The sequence below is a fragment of the Oryctolagus cuniculus genome, chromosome 18 (assembly GCF_051225735.1).
Source record: "Oryctolagus cuniculus isolate XC-2025 breed Fujian yellow rabbit chromosome 18, ASM5122573v1, whole genome shotgun sequence".
Taxonomy (NCBI): domain Eukaryota; kingdom Metazoa; phylum Chordata; class Mammalia; order Lagomorpha; family Leporidae; genus Oryctolagus; species Oryctolagus cuniculus.
This window is the reverse complement of record NC_142884.1, coordinates 60,018,626-60,035,488: the sequence shown is the minus strand read 5'-3', so window position 1 is coordinate 60,035,488 and position 16,863 is coordinate 60,018,626. Positions and strand designations below refer to the sequence as shown.

At 57.0% G+C, this 16,863-nt stretch overlaps 1 protein-coding gene and 1 pseudogene across 1 annotated transcript; both read left to right on the top strand.

Moving 5' to 3' along the window:
- The first annotated feature begins 1,140 nt into the window (after positions 1 to 1,140).
- LOC149120977 (cocaine esterase-like) lies at positions 1,141 to 4,322 on the top strand (annotated as a pseudogene).
- A 3,792-nt stretch (positions 4,323 to 8,114) lies between these two features.
- On the top strand, positions 8,115 to 16,590 carry LOC127486292 (cocaine esterase-like). The gene is made up of 12 exons (XM_070062571.2): positions 8,115 to 8,257; positions 9,896 to 10,100; positions 10,970 to 11,108; positions 11,711 to 11,844; positions 11,926 to 12,184; positions 12,596 to 12,694; positions 12,957 to 13,097; positions 13,215 to 13,295; positions 13,511 to 13,655; positions 14,074 to 14,211; positions 14,699 to 14,771; positions 15,176 to 16,590. The coding sequence occupies exons 1-12, from the start codon at positions 8,179 to 8,181 to the stop codon at positions 15,360 to 15,362; spliced, it is 1,680 nt and encodes a 559-aa protein (XP_069918672.1). The 5' UTR covers positions 8,115 to 8,178; the 3' UTR covers positions 15,363 to 16,590.
- Positions 16,591 to 16,863: the final 273 nt, after the last annotated feature.

The window sequence follows — 16,863 nt, the reverse complement described above, 5'->3', positions numbered from 1 at the left end:
CCCCTCACCCTGTGTACACAGCAATTGTAGCCTAGAGGCTCCGTCAGGTTCAGCTGTTAGGGTTCAGCTGCTGTTTTTTCTTGTTTTCCGAAGAAAAGCATGTGGTGCTGAGTCCTCACCATAGAACATCTCGACCTTTTCATATCTGATTCGTGGCACAACACAGGTTATGAGGGGCTGCATTGGAGCAGCAGTGGTGCCACCAATGGGGACGCCCCAGCCCTGAGCCCTGTGCTCGGGTCCCGCCTCGGCACCTCCTGATTCCAGCATCCTGCCTAGGTTCAGTCTGAGAGGCAGCAGGGGGGCTCCGGTACTGATCCCTGCCTCCCACTGGGAGACCCGGATTGAGTTCAGGGCTCCTGGCCTATCAGGACCCCGTCCAAGCTCTGGTGGGCATTTGGAGAGGGAACCAGCACCAGGACATCTCTGTCTCTCTGTGTGTGTCTCTGTCTTTCAAATAAATAAAAAAAAGTTAAACAAGGTGTCAGGTCCCACTTGCTTCCTCATCACTTGTGTGAGATCCTTGTCTGTGGGCACATCCTTATAGCTTCCTGGTGATGAGTGCCTGGCACATGCTGATTCGTTGGTAGAAACTCTTTACTGATCCATGGCCTTCCCCATTCAGTGACTTGTCACCTCCTCCCTCGCTGGTCCCCAGGTCAGGCTGTGCTTGTCCCGTCCTGGGCACAGTCACCTCCCTCCTGCATTCATGGCACCAATGCCATCTCTTTTAGAGAGCATGCTTTGTTTTGCTTTTTAAAAAAATGTTTTATATTAGACAATTATGTGAAAATGTTTTGTATTGTCTTTAAGATTTCTTATTTATCGGAAATGCTGAGTTCCAGACAGAAAGGGAAAACAGATCTTCCATCCTCTGATCCCCTCCACATGTGTGCATAACAGTCAGGGCTGGGCCAGTCCAAACCAGGAGCCATCCAGGTCCTCCAGGAGGGTGCAGGGCCCAGGCGCTGGGGGAGTCTACTACGTCCCCAACCCATTAGCAGGGAGCTGGATCCAGGTGAAGCAGCCAGGATGGAACTGTGTAGGGGATGCTGGCCATGCAGGCTGTGGGTGCACCCGAGCGCCACTACACCGCCCCCTAGAGGACGCTTCCTTTCTTCCCTTCTTGTGGCCTGGAGCATGAGCCTCCTAGCAGGGGAGCCTGGTCAGTCTGGTGCTCACAGCTCTACCTCCTGTGACCGAGGGCAGTCAGCAGAAAGGACGCTCTCCTCGCCCCAGGGCTGTCACCTGCGCTGACTCCTAGTGCTCAGGGAGGGTGCTAGGTCCCAGGAGCCTCGGGAGCTGTGGGATGTCCTGGGCTGGGCAGGGACAGCACTGCTGGCTGGGAGATGGGGGAGAGTTTCTCATGCAGGACGTTGGTCAGGTCAGTGTTTGTAGGTCCGAGGCCTTGGCAAGGCTGAGGTGCGATGCCAAGGAGAGGCCACAGCAGCAGTGTGGGCGGGCAGCTCATGGGGAGCCCCCACCTGACACCTCTCTGCCCACAGGCCAGGACTCTGCCAGCCCCATCCGGAACACGCACACGGGGCAGGTGCGTGGGAGCCTGGTCCACGTGGGAGGCACCAATGCGGGCGTCCACACCTTCCTGGGAATTCCCTTTGCCAAGCCACCTCTGGGGCCGCTGCGCTTTGCACCTCCTGAACCTGCTGAAGCTTGGAGTGGAGTGAGGGACGGGACCTCCCACCCAGCCATGTAAGTCCTCCCAGGGCACAGGGGAGCTCCGGCCCTGGGGTGGGGTCGGGGGCCCTCTAGACCCTGGGCATGGCACAGTTGTCTGTTCACCCACATCCCAGTCTGTTTTCCTGCCGTGTTCAGCAGATTCCCATGAGCCTTTTTCCCATGAATCATCTATGGCTCCGGGGGGAGGTGCAGTGGCTTTGCCAGGCTCCTGGCTCTGGCTTGGCATTCAGAGGGCCTCGGCTCCAGGGTTGAAGAACGAGCAGAGACTCTTCAGTTGGGGCGCTGTCCCCAGGACGGGTTCAGGGGGCTCCGCGAGGCAGGCAGCAGCCCCTGACTCCAGCAGCAGATCCTGCAGGTCCCTGAGGAGGGCAGCGGTGGTGGCTGCCTGGGGACAATGTCCAGAGTCACTGAGCCAGGTGCCTGTGGCCAAGGGATTTGTTTTTTTTAAAGATTTATTTATTTATTTGAAAGGCAGAGTTACACACAGAGAGAAGGAGAGGCAGAGAGAGAGAGAAAGAGAGAGAGAGAGAGAGAGAGAGAGAGAGAGAGAGAGAGAGAGAGAGGTCTTCCAATCTTTGGTTCACTCCTCAATTAGCCGCAACTGCCAGAGCTGCACTGGTCCAAAGCCTGGAGCCAGGAGCTCTTCAGGGGTTCCCACATGGGCACAAGGGCCCTCATGCTTGGGCCATCTTCTACTGCTTTCCCAGGCAATAGCAGAGAGCTGGATTGGAGGGGGAGCAGCTGAGTCTCGAACCGGCGCCCATATAGGAAGCCAGCTCTGCAGGCGGCAGCTTTATCTGCTCATGCCACAGTGCTGGCCCCGGGATTGGTTTAGTCCTTAGGACTGGAGCCTGTGTTGGAGTGAGGAGGCTCCCGAGAGTGTGTGTGTAGGATGGGGAACGTCCCACTGCCCTTCCAGGAGCAGTTCCATGTTCCGTTCCTGCAGCCCCTGTGTGTGGGCTGTGCCCTGTTCCAGGCCTGAGTGGGGACTGGGATACAGCAGTGAATGTCATCACACGTCGTCAGCGGGTTTCCCCAGAGTCCCCTAAAATCAAGGCTTCCCAGCTCCGAGGCAGTGGGCTCCAGAACCCTCGACAACACTGAGACCTCCCCAGAAACCCACAGCAGCTTCCCAGAGCCTGTGGACTACAACTTGATGGGAAGAGACACGGAGAAAGGTTGTGTGTGAACAGGGCATCGGGGAGGGAGGACCGAGGTTGCAGGGAGAAAGTCCAGACCCAGGTCCGGTTTGGCCCTGGCTGGCCCCTGGACTGACTTTCTCACGTGGGCGGTCACCAGGTGTCTGCAGGACATTGCTGCCATGAATACACAGGCTCTGAAACTGGGGAATCTGACCCTGCCGTCCATCCCCGTGTCCGAGGACTGCCTGTACCTCAACATCTACTCGCCTGCCCGTGCCCGTGAGGGCTCTGACCTGCCTGTGAGTGCGGGGCAGGGTCGGCCGGGGTGGGGGGCATTGCCTTCTGCTAGAAGATGAGAAAGCATAGGATGGGAGGGGCCACACGGCATGTGATCTGCTGAGGAGCCTCTCAACATCAGCCAAGAAATGCTTCTTACCCAGGTGGGCACCTGACCCTGAGAGAACGAGTCTCAGAGCCTAGGGGCTCCCGGAAGTCAGAGGCTGTGGCCCTGGGACAGACCTAGGACCCACCCAGCCAGCTTGTGCCCAGGAAGACCACTCAGGGGCCCAAGGCCTGCACTTAGAGGTCATCAAAACCCAGCCATGGACTATCTGAGGGTCAATGCTAATAGTAAAGTAATTGAATCCAAGTGCACTCACGGGACACTTTTGATTAATGTCATGTGGGACAACCAGGGGAACACCGTTTCCATGACACCTCACAAGGAGTTCTGGGAGTAATGGAACCAGGCTTTAATGCACAAAGTGGAGCAAAAAGTATGGAAGGCCAGTTTCTCCTGCTGAGACAGGGCCCAGGTCCTGCCCCCTGCTGGAGCTCTGTCTCCATGAGCAGGTGCACAGAGCCAAGTGCTTGGTAGTCCAGGTGGCAGCCCAGGTGAGGTTTAGGCTGGGTGGGAACCTTGTGGTACTGGCCTTGACTTTCCCCAGGTGATGGTGTGGATCCATGGGGGTTCACTGGTTATAGGCTTGGCTTCCATGTATGACAGTTCTGCGCTGGCGGCATTTGAGGACGTGGTGGTGGTCACCATCCAGTACCGCCTGGGAGTCCTGGGCTTCTTCAGGTGAGACCGGGGCTGGGGTGGGCCCTGCAGGAAGAGTGGCACCAGGACAGCCCTGTGACCCCCTGTCCCTGCCACTTCTCAGCACTGGAGACCAGCACGCAGCCAGCAACTGGGGCTACCTGGACCAAGTGGCCGCGCTGCGCTGGGTCCAGCAGAATATCGCCCACTTTGGAGGCAACCCTGACCGGGTCACCATTTTCGGCGAGTCTGCACGTGGCCTGAGTGTTCCATGCATGTGCTGTCACCCATGTCCCAGGGTCTCTTCCACGGAGCCATCCTGCAGAGTGGGGTGGCCCCCCGCTTCATCACGAACTCGTCTGATGTGATCTCCACAGTGAGTCCCCTGCACTGCAGAAGCCCCAGCAGCTTCTCCAGGACCTGTGGCCTGTGACTTGATGGGAGAGACATGGAAGAAAGGTCGTGTGTGAGCAGGGCATCGGGGAGGGAGGACTGAGGTTGGCAGGGAGAACCTGGAGAACCGACCTGCTGCCTCACCTCTTGTCTCTTAGCGCCTCTCTTACTCTGTCTATTCAGTTGGCCTAGCAAGGACCACTGGGAGCCTCAGAGCTGGCGCCTGCCCAGAATTGTGAAGGGTGGGGGGGTCGGCATTCACACGGCTCTGCAATTGCGGTGATTGAGTTTGCTTGTGCCCTGCCACGCTGTCAACCTGGGGACCTCCAGGGTGGGCACAACCATCTAAGCAGATGAGCTAGTCACCCTGACTGGTACCTGCGAGTTTAGGGGAAGTTGGGGCAACATCAAAACTGCACAATCAGGGCCAGCGCTGGGGCTCAGTGGGTTGAAGCTGTGTCTTGCAGCACCAGCATCCAATATGGGTGCAGGTTCGAGTCCTGGCTGCTCCACTTCCTATCCAGCTCCCTGCTCATACGCCTGGAAAGCAGCAAGGGCCAAGCCTGCCCAGAGTCCTCTCTTGTGAGACACACTCAGTACACCCCCCCCCCCAGCTGTACTAGGCAAAGCCAGTGGAAGCCCACCCTCCTCAACACCCAACCCTCTCCTCCCCTCCACTGCTCTCCTCCAAAGGCCTTCCCCATGTGGAGGGAGGTGCACCTACCCCTGAGTGCCAGAAACCCTCCTCCTCTCAGCATGCCCTGTGACCTCACATCTTTAAGTGGTCAGCAGAGGACCCAGCCACCAGGAGCCTCCGTGGCTTCGTCCCTGCAGGGGCTGCCATGAGTGATGTCCTCCAATCCCATCCATGCAGCCACAACTGAAAGGTTGAATTCCTTTCTATGGCCAAGTAATACTCCTTTGGGTATATGTAGTCACCTGTCAACAGATACCCGGCAACATGGTTCCTTCCACTTGGACACAGCGACTATTTGCTTCAATAAACATGGAAGTGTAGGTGTATCTTTGCTATACTACTTCCAATTCCTTTGGATACACATGCAGCCATAGCACTTGTAGAATGGGTAGTAGATCTATGGTGAGGTATTTGGGAAACTCCTACAGTTCTCCACGAGTCTCTCTTTTTTTTTTTTTTTTAAGATTTTTATTTATTTATTTGAAAGTCAGAGTTACACAGAGAGAGGAGAGGCAGAGAGAGAGAGAGGTCTTCCATCCAATGGTTCACTTCCCAATTGGCCACAACGGCCAGAGCTGCACCCATCCGAAGCCAGGAGCCAGGAACTTCTTGCGGGTCTACCATGTGGGTGAGGGGCCCAAGGACTTGGGCTATCTTCTACTGCTTTCCCAGGCCACAGCAGAGAGCTGGATTGGAAGAGGAGCAGCTGGGACTAGAACTGCTGCCCATGTGGGATGCCGGCACTTCAGGCCAGGGCGTTTAACCCACTGCGCCACAGCGCCGGCCCTCCACGAGTCTCCCACGAACATGCAGAAGAGCTCCCTCCCTCCATATCCTCGCCAGCACGTGAAACTTTCTGTCTGTCTCATAATAGTTATTCTCTTATGAGGTCTCCTTGTGGCTTCATTTCACACTTTCCAGGTAATCAGTAATGCGGAGCTCTTTTGTCATATGCCTGTTGGCTTTTTTATACTGTTTTACGAGTAACATCTTTTCAGAATGTTTGTCCACTGAAACACTATTTTTTTTTAATTTGCCAAGTATGCTACAGAAAGAGAGAGAGCAAGCTTCCACAGGCTGAGTCACTTCCCAAATGTCTGCAGTTTGCCTGAAAGTCAAAGGTGGGAGCCAGGACCATCCAGCTGTCCCACGTGGGAAGCAAGAATCCAATACTTGAAAGTCAGTACTGCTGCCTCCAGGGTCTGTATTACTGGGAAGCTGGAGTCAGGGTTGGAGCTGGGCATCACTTCCAGGCACTGCTGACGGGATGAGGCCGTCCTCACCGGCATCTCAGCTGCCAGGCCGAGTGACTGCCCTGACGGCCATTTCTTGAATCAGTTGAGTTGGCTTCTTGTTGCTGAGGTTCTGGATATGAGTTCATCTCTTCTCAGGTGCACAGTCTGGTCTATTTTCCCCATTCTGCTGGTTGTTGCTCCTCTCTGTTGATTCTTTGGGATGCAGAGGCTTCCTTGTTTGATAGAATCCCATTTGTCTATTAATGCTTTTGTTGCCTGTGCTTTTGGGGTCTTACCCAAAAAACCCTTTCCCTAACCGATATCACAAAGGGTTTCTCCATTCATTATGTTTTCTTTAGTAGTTTCATAATTTTTGTGCTTACATTACTCAAATCAATTTTTTGAGTTGATTTATATATATATATATGTCCAGTTTCATTCTTCTGTATCCAGTTTTCTTAATTATTGATTGGAGAACCTGTCATTTTCCAATGTCCAGTTCTTCCCCCAAGATAATCTTCTCTTGGACAAAGGGTTTGCAGGATACGAAATAGGTACAATTCCTCCCGAGGTTGTGCTGTTGTGGTACCCAGACAAGCTCAAACATAGGAGTGCCTCACATTGATAGAATCTGACGGTCCTTTATTGCCTGTGGTTGAGAGCAGGCTCATGCCCTAAAAAACTCTCAACCCCGAAGCTCAAAGCTTTGGTAAAGGCAAGAACCACAAGGAGGGGAGGGGAATACATGGGTGCTAGGGCCAAGCTGACCTGAATCATACATGGGACTTCTACCAGCTACAAGCGTGACATTAGGGTCCAGGTGTTTGCGCGTGAGCAATCAAGCTAGGGGATTTCTATGTTCTGCCAAGCATAATGTGGTGTACTGCTATTGTCTCAGTTATAGACCATAGTCTCACGCTGGGGGGTGCTTTTCTTTTCTTTTTTTCTCATCTGTCAATGAAATGGAGTCCCTGCTGTCAGGGTGTCACTTCATTATGAGAGCAGGTGGCCCACTTGGCACCAGGCAGAGAGGATTCTCCTGGGGTGCGTTCCTTACGGGGTTGGGGGGAGGCCGAGAGCCCCTATGAAGTTCCTGGAGTGTGGGCAGGGCTGTGTGGTGCAGACTCTGGGCTGCTTGCCGGGCATGCTGCCCAGGCTGCTATGGTCCTCCGACAGGTGCTCTGTGTGCCCGGGCCGCCCCCCCCACACACACATAGGCTGTAGGCTGATTCCTGTCTTCCTGCCTAGCAGTCAGACTAGCAGGCTCTCATGGTTTGTCAAGTGGAGAAAAGCCCCAGACGTCAGCAGGAGGTAGAACACAGAGAACTGGGGTGTGTGTGTGGGGGGGGGGGATGGAGGTGTCCTTAAGTGCCCCAGTCACCTGGGAGTTTGGAAAGCAAGTCTGTGACTGAATAGGGAGGGGGCCCACGGAGACCTCAGAGCACGGACTCTAAGGAAAGAGGGGCCATGGGACCCAGTAACCTACCGGTCCTAGAGCCAGGGAGGAGGTCCCAGGACTGGGGGACAAGCCACACCTGCCATGCTTTTCTCAAGGGCTGTCCTTCACCCCACCTGAAGATCATCCCAGTTCTCTGTGGGAGCCTGACCAAGCACCGCCTACCAGAAGCCCTCCAGGTTGTTCCAATAACAGCTCCTCGGCAGCCCCGCCCCCAACACCCTCCTGGGCCAGTGAACTTCGTGACTCCAGGATTGCAGAGAGGGTCCCAGGTACAGCGCAGTGGCGGGGACTTGGTGGAGGCCGCCGTGCCCCCACCTGCTGGTCCCAGAGCCACAGGCGACCTCTGCCTGCTGAGTCCTGCTCTCCTGCCAGGCCCCTTGCCCCGCCTACGCGGCGCGCCCCGCCTGCTCCCCGCCCAGGCCAGACTCTGGCCTGAGTGAAGCTGGGGTCCACTCCTGGAGCGCCCGGGGCAGCCTCTGGGGCGCAGGAGCACACACGCGGACCTGCCTCGGACCATGGGGCCGCACCGACCGGGCGCGCAGCTCGGCGCCGTGGCCTGCGGGCTCCTGCTGCTCCTCCTTGTCCCAGCCCACGGTGAGGCTCCCGCGGGCGGCGACAGGGACCCGGGTCGGATCTGCCCAATCCCGCAGTTGGAGCCTGCGGCCGCGGGAGGACAACGTCTGGGCTGGTGGAGCGGGCGGAGGTGACAGCGCGGGACCTGTGCGCCCAGGGTGGGCCCCTGAGGCTTGGAGAGCGTCGGGGCTTCGAGGCCCCAGACACCGAGGAGTGCGCCCAGCACGATGGCTCTGAGTAGCGCTGGTCTGGGTCAGCAGCCCCTGGCCAGGCAGAGGCGTGGGAACTGGTGGTTTCCTTCCCGTGCCTGAGGCTGAGCCGCCACTGCCCTGCCCCGCTGTCTTTGGGCTCAGCACCTGGCAGAAGCCCCCTGACCCTCTCCTGTGAGGCCTCATGCAAGATGGCTGGGCCTCTGAGAATCTGGAAGTCCTGAGGCAGCACAGGGGCCCCATCACCCCATATACCTGTCCTGAGTGAAGCTGGACTTGGGCACCAGGGCAAAGGTTATGGTGCTCTCTGCCACCAGGTCACATAGCTCAGGGGAGGGAAACACCCAGAGCAGCACCTGGGGCTCAAGGCCTCTGCTCCGAACTTCCTCACCTTTCACTCCTCCATCGGGCTCTCCCCCCTGGGTAGAGGGGCCCAAGGACTTGGGCCGCCTTCCTGTGCTTTCCCAGGTGAGTAGCAGTGTTAGGTAGGAAGTCAGAAATGAGCTTATGTGTGTGTGACAAAGGCCTAAGGCATTGACATCCAGGTCCAGCATCCGCATCCCAAAGCCAGGTGCAGCCCAGTATCTGCACTTCGAAGATCCTGATGACCTTCCAGGGAGTCCTGCCCCCTCTACCCAATAACCAGCAGAGGAGGAGAGGGGGAGGGAAGGCAAGACCCATCCCCTTAAAAGCACCAGCCTGAATGTACGCTGTGCACTCTCTCTCAGGTCCTGTCTACAGAGGTGCCCATCATGGATGTCCTACCCTAATAAACCTTGCTATGCTGCTTTCCCCTGCTCTCTGTCTCACACCTGAATTCTTTCTTGCGTGAAGACAAGGACCCTTTAGTTTCTCCGGTAACAGCAGGCAGCTGGATGGAGGCAGGGCAGCCGGGACTCAAACCGCTGCTGCTACATGGGATGCCAGCATCACCGGCAGCAGCTTAACCTGTCGTGCCGCAACGCTGGCCCCTTTCTGAGCATTTCCAGTCTGCAAGGTTACTTGCATCCCTGGTCACTGCACCTCCAGATGAGGAGACTGTAATTGAAAACCACAAGTGGGCAAAGGTGTCAGGTCCCAAGGTCTCCTGTGCCGCCATGCCTGGGCCTCCACAGGAACCGGCAGGGTTCCCAGGGCCTTGCACACAGAGCGGACTGCACACCACCGTGGATTTTCACCACAGTCACAGAGGTCAGCAGGTCAACTCTCCATCCCCCTGCAACCCCAGCTCGAGCCGCAGGCAGCTGGCATCTGGCTGTGCTCACGGGTGACATCTCACCTCCGTGGGCTCGGGGAGAGCAGGAGCACAAGGGCCGCAGCACGTGTGGGAGCTGTAGGGCTGGTGCTTGCAGGTCCCATGGGTGGCTGGGAGGACAGGAGGGAGGCCACGGCAGTGTGTGGGAGGGCGGCTCATGGGGAGCCCCCACCTGATGCGCGTCTCTGCCCACAGGCCAGGACTCTGCCAGCCCCATCCGGAACACACACACTGGGCAGGTGCGCGGGAGCCTGGTCCACGTGGAAGGCACCGATGTGGGCGTCCACACCTTCCTGGGAATTCCCTTTGCCAAGCCACCTGTGGGGCCGCTGCGCTTTGCACCCCCTGAACCTGCTGAAGCTTGGAGTGGAGTGAGGGACGGGACCTCCTACCCTGCCGTGTAAGCGCTCCCAGGGACCCAGGGTACTTCCGGCCCTGGGGTGGGAGTCAGGGATCCTCTGAGCCAGGTCCAACTGTCCATTTATCCAGACTCTATAGCCGCCGTCCCTATGCACATTGTGAATTCCCACGTGTGTTTCCAGTGGGCCTGCTGAGGCTCAGGGTGGTGCAGTGGCTTTGCCAGGCTCCTGGCTCAGGACTTGGCACTTAGAAGGCATTAGCAGAAGAGATCCATCTCCTACATGCAGCTTATGCCACATGTTCCCTGCCACCAGGGCCACTGTGCCTGGGAGAGGTTCAGCTTGGCTCTGGGAAGCTTGTAGGACAGTCTGCCTGCATCAGCAGATCCTGCAGAGCCCTGAGGAGGGCAGCAGTTCCCTGGGCACCCAATGCTCACAGTCTCTGAGCCAACAGACGGGGCCAGGTACCACTGGCCAAGGGACGTGTGAACGCTCCTACAGATGGAAAGCGTGGACGTGATGAGGTTCTCTGGATGAGGGATGTCCTGTTGTCTTCCCATGAGCCATGGCGTCCATGCATCGATGCAGCACTGGGGACTGACTACTGCCCTCTTCGGGGCCTGAATGGGTCCTGGGATATAGTAGAGAATGCCAGCACCTGTTCTAATGCTTCCCTAAGAGTCAAGACTTCCTGTTCAGGGAAGAAGTGGTACCCAAGCCCTCAAAACCCTTGAGGCCTCCCTGGAAATCCAGATCCATCGCAGGTTCCCCAGAGTCTGAGGCCAGTACCATGATGGGGACATCGCTGAAGGTCATGTCTGAGCAGGGTATAAGGAGGGCAGGGGGATTGAGGGTGGTGAGGAGCAGATTGGGACCCCTGGGCTCACTGCCTGCCCTCGGGTGGTCACAGGTGCCTGCAGGATGTTGAGGTAATGGATCCACGGTTTCTGAAACTGAACTTCACCATGCCTTCAATGACCGTGTCCGAGGACTGCCTGTACCTCAACATCTACTCGCCTGCACATGCCCGTGAGGGCTCTGACCTGCCTGTGAGTGTGGGGCAGGGTCGGCCGGGGTGGGAGGGCATTGCCTTCTGCTAGAAGATGAGAAAGGAGAAGCTGAGCACGGGCCCTCCTGTGAGCACACCCTGTCCAGAAGCCTCTCACTATGGGAGCCAAGAAGTGTTGCTCCCCCACCGTGGGCAGCTGAGGCCTGGGCACGGGGCCCCAGGGACTGAACTGTTAGAGGTCCGACTCTATTGGCCTCGAAAGGACCTGGGACACCTGCAGCATCCTCTTGCCCAGGAGGCACACTCGGGTGACCTCTGGCTACACTTGAAGGTCACCACAGCTCCCAGCCATAGGTTATCACCTGGACACCTTTGGTTAACATCCATGTGGAATGACAAGGAATACAGCCTTTTCCTTCCCATCTCAAGGGGTTCTGGAAGCAATGGACCCAGGCTTTGATACCCGGGGTAGAACTCCAAGTATGAGAGCTCTGTTCTTCCTGCTAACAGGGCCCAGGTCTTGAGTCTGCTGGAGCTCTGTCTCCATGAGGAGGTGCAGAGCCAAGCACTGGTTAGTCCAGGTGGCAGCCAGGTGGGGTTTAGGCTGGGTGGAGCCTCACAGTATCAGTCTTAACTCCCGAGGTGATGGTGTGGATCCACGGTGGTTGGCTGGTTATGGGCATGGCTTCCATGTGTGATGGTTCTGCGCTGGCGGCATTTGAGGACGTGGTGGTGGTCACCATCCAGTACCGCCTGGGAGTCCTGGGCTTCTTCAGGTGAGACCGGGGCTGGGGTGGGCCCTGTGGGAGGAGTGGCACCGGGACAGCCCTGTGACCCCTGTCCCTGCCACTTCTCAGCACTGGAGACCAGCACGCCGCTGGCAACTGGGGCTACCTGGACCAAGTGGCCGCGCTGCGCTGGGTCCAGCAGAATATCGCCCACTTTGGAGGCAACCCTGGCCGGGTCACCATTTTTGGAGCATCTGCGGGTGGCACAAGTGTGTCCACACATGTAGTGTCACCCATGTCCCGAGGACTCTTCCACGGAGCCATCATGCAGAGTGGGGTGGCCCTGCTGCCCAACCTTATTTCCAGATCATCAGATGTGGTCTCCACAGTGAGTGGCAATCACTGCAGAAGCCCAGAGCTGCTGCCTCCCCTCTTACCTCTCAAGACCTCTGTTACTCTGTTCAACGGATGTAACAAGGACCATTAGGATGGCTGGGGAACTGCCACCAACCTGGGGATGCCTGAGGGGCCCATCAGTCAGAATCCACACAGCTTTGCCATGATGGGGGCTATGACAGTTCTGTGTCCTCAGAGCTGCTGCCCTGGATGCCATCACAGAGGAAGAATTGTCTGAGCAGTTCTGGGGGTCACTCTAGGGTAGTTGGAATAGTTTCAAAGCTACAGCGATCTGCACACAGTACCTTGAGAGATAGGGGCACTCTCCTCCCAGCTGAGGCTTTGGGCAAATCCCTCACCCTGCCAGGGCAGATGTGCCAGCCCCTGCTTGGTCCCTGTACAGATGGTGGCCAACCTGTCTGCCTGTGACCACGAGAACTCCAAGGCCTTCGTGGACTGCCTGCGGGGCAAGAGTGAAGAGGAGATGCTGGCCATCACCAAGGTCAGGCTGAGTTCACCAGGGTGTGGAGAGCAGAGAGCTGTGGGCCTGGGTGTCCTTCCTGCTACCAGACCAGTTACTTCATCTTCATGCTTTGGTGTCCTTGTAGCCCTAAACGGGCAATGGAGGCCTGGTCACAAAAAGTCAAATGTGGGAACCCCAGGTGTAGGGGTGCGAATGAGCCAGAGAGGTGTGGAAGGTTCTCAGGGGGCATCCAGTATGCCCAGGATGTGACGTTTCTCCCTGGATCTACGTGCTCATTCAGATCTTCCCCATGACCCCTGGTGTGGTGGACGGAGTCTTTCTGCCCAGACACCCCGAGGAGCTGCTGGCCTCTGCTGACTTTCAACCCGTCCCCAGCATCATTGGTGTCAACAACGATGAGTATGGCTGGCTCTTCCCCATGGTGAGCCCCAGACCGAGTTCCTGAGTGCCCAGAGAAGCTCATCCACTGGGGATCTCAGGGCTTTTTTAGCTCCAGGCTCATCCACTTCCTTCTGGAAACTCTCTGCTCCCCAATCAGGCAGTTGACTCTGGTTATAACCAGAAGGACATGGACAGCAAGGCCATCCAGGATCTATTGAAGAAAACAGTCAAGGAGATGGTGAGGCTCCTGGGGCCCTGGCAGAGGGAGAGAGAAGCCTGCAGGCACCTGCCCACACAAGGACCCCGCAAGCTAAGTCTGGGCTGCATTTGTGTTTATAGATGGGGACACCACAGAGCTGGGCCGTCCCACACCCCCTGGCCCATCCCAGTACCCATCTCCACCACCCCAAGGCTGCTGCCTCTCTGCCCAGAGTCTACCTAACCTGCTTCTAGATGCTGCCTCCTGGTTTTGGGGACATGGTGATGGAAGTGTACCTGGGGGAGAGTGAGGACCCCCAGACCCTCAAGGCCCAGTTCCAGGAGATGATGGCAGACGGCCTCTTTGTGATGCCTGCGCTCCAAGTGGCCCATCTTCAGCGTGAGTTCGTCTATGACTGAGGCCTGAACAGCCAGCAGGCTGCTCAGAGCTGTGGGTCCTGGGCGTGGTCTGTCCTGTCCAGGTCCCCACCTGTGTCCCTTTGGGCCCCTGGGCACCAGGCACTCAGTGTCTGTCGTCTCAGGAATTCCTCATGGTGGTTTAGGAGACAGACATCTCCACTCGGCTCAGACGAGGACACTGAGGTGACCGGGCTGCAATGCCTTGCCTGAGACCACTCAGCCAGAGAGTTCAAAGTCATGAATGAGCCAGGCCTTCCTACTGCCCCTGATGCAGCCTGGGCCGTGCACAGCCCACTGTCCCTATTCCAGGCAGCCATGGGCAGCCAGCTTGTTGTCCTGGGGGAAGCATGTGAGCTTCAGGTACCTGGCCTCCTGGCCACACCCATCCTTGCCTCCAGGTCGCCACGCCCCCGTGTACTTCTATGAGTTCCAGCAGCGACCCAGCTACTGGGAGTACCTCAAGCCGCCCCACGTGAAGGCCGACCACAGCGATGAGTTTCTCTTTGTCTTCAGATCGTTTTTCTGGGGCAACCAAGGTGAGGCTTCCTCCTTGTTCGGGTTGGGGAACGGGGTCTTCACTCTCCCTGTGGTGAGAGCGCCCTACTGTGCAGATGTGGGAATCGAGGTTCACACAGGGCACCGGCTCAGGTGTCCTGTAGCTCATCGCTCAACACACCTGGCCACAATTAGAACCTGAGAGCCTTCAGACAAGGACTTCTGCCTCCGCCTCCACCCGCCCTGGGGGTCCCGCCTGAGGGCAGATGGTGGTGTTTCACGGGCGAGTTTGTTTCCTGAATGAGTCCCCAGAGTCAGAAGAAGGAAGCTCTGGCCCAGGCGTGAGCTGTATGCAGTGAGCAGCAGGCCGCATGAGCAAAGGGAGGTGCCAAGGGGAGGGCCTGGCTCTGGGAATGGTAGGGGTGGGGCAGAGAACAAGGCCTGGGGCCCCAGGGTCACAGTGCCCCTGGGCTGGGCAGCAGAGCTGGGGTGGCCTGAGCAGGGACCTTGTCTTCCTTCCCTCTGCAGTGGCCCTCACTGAGGAGGAGGAGCAGCTGAGCAGGAGGGTGATGAAGTACTGGGCCAACTTTGCTCGCAGCGGGTGAGACCACCCCCCACCCCAAATCCCCAGGGACCTGGGACCCTCTGCCCTCCCTCCTCTGTGGGGACCTCACCAGCATGCATGTGTTCTGTCTCACCTGATAGTCCCTCAACCCTGGCACACACACGGGCCCTGGACATGTGTGACACATGGAGGGTAGTCACACATGATACATTATCCTCAGAGCTTCCCCGTGACAGTGACGGACAAGACAGCCCAAGTTGCCCTGTCCCCACGTGGGGCTGACGCTAGGGGGAAGTCATTGAGTCTCCTGCTTCTGGAAACCCATTTCCCACCCCTCCTGGCCTGCAAGGTGGCCTGGCAGGACCCCAGATAGGTGCTCAGCGCTGGACTGACAGGGCTCAGAGTGACCACGGTCCCCCCTTCCTGATGTCTTGTTGCAGGAACCCCAACGGTGAGGGCCTGCCACACTGGCCTGTGTTTGACCAGGACGAGCGATACCTGCAGCTGAACGTGCAGCCTGCAGTGGGCCAGGCCCTGAAGGCCCGCAGGCTCCAGCTCTGGATAAAGACCCTGCCCCAGAGGGTCCGGGAGCTAAGAGAGGCTCAGCAGGAGCAGGCAGAGCTGTAGTTCCCTGTGTCAGGGTGGCCAGGGGATCCAGAGCAGGCGGGGGCCTCCTGATGTGCCCACCCACAGCCACAAAGGAGCCATTCATTCAGCAATTCACGTGGCCAGGCACTCATCTGCCCTGTCCATTCAGTGAGCTTTGATTTACCTACCACATGAGGTCCGTTGCCAAGCCTGCCCAGAGTCCTCTCTTGTGAGACACACTCAGTACACCCCCCAAAGCTGTACTAGGCAAAGCCAGTGGAAGCCCACCCTCCTCAACACCCAACCCCCACCCCCCCGCTCTCCTCCAAAGGCCTTCCCCACGTGGAGGGAGGTGCACCTACCCCTGAGTGCCAGAAACCCTCCTCCTCCCAGCATGCCCTGTGACCTCACATCTGTAAGTGGTCAGCAGAGGACCCAGCCACCAGGAGCCTCCGTGGCTTCGTCCCTGCAGGGGCTGCCATGAGTGATGTCCTCCAATCCCATCCATGCAGCCACAACTGAAAGGTTGAATTCCTTTCTATGGCCAAGTAATACTCCTTTGGGTATATGTAACATATTTTCTTTGTGTAGTCACCTGTCAACAGATACCCAGCAACATGGTTCCTTCCACTTGGACACAGCGACTATCTGCTTCAATAAACATGGAAGTGTAGGTGTATCTTTGCTATACTACTTCCAATTCCTTTGGATACACATGCAGCCATAGCACTTGTAGAATGGGTAGTAGATCTATGGTGAGGTATTTGGGAAACTCCTACAGTTCTCCACGAGTCTCCTTTTTTTTTTTTTTTAAGATTTTTATTTATTTATTTGAAAGTCAGAGTTACACAGAGAGAGGGGAGGCAGAGAGAGAGAGGTCTTCCATCCAATGGTTCACTTCCCAATTGGCCACAACGGCCAGAGCTGCACCCATCCGAAGCCAGGAGCCAGGAACTTCTTGCGGGTCTACCATGTGGGTGAGGGGCCCAAGGACTTGGGCTATCTTCTACTGCTTTCCCAGGCCACAGCAGAGAGCTGGATTGGAAGAGGAGCAGCTGGGACTAGAACTGCTGCCCATGTGGGATGCCGGCACTTCAGGCCAGGGCGTTTAACCCACTGCGCCACAGCGCCGGCCCTCCACGAGTCTCCCACGAACATGCAGAAGAGCTCCCTCCCTCCATATCCTCGCCAGCACGTGAAACTTTCTGTCTGTCTCATAATAGTTATTCTCTTATGAGGTCTCCTTGTGGCTTCATTTCACACTTTCCAGGTAATCAGTAATGCGGAGCTCTTTTGTCATATGCCTGTTGGCTTTTTTATACTGTTTTACGAGTAACATCTTTTCAGAATGTTGGTCCACTGAAACACTATTTTTTTTTAATTTGCCAAGTATGCCACAGAAAGAGAGAGAGCAAGCTTCCACAGGCTGAGTCCCTTCCCAAATGTCTGCAGTTTGCCTGAAAGTCAAAGGTGGGAGCCAGGACTATCCAGCTGTCCCACGAGGGAAGCAAGGATCCAATACTTGAAAGTCAGTACTGCT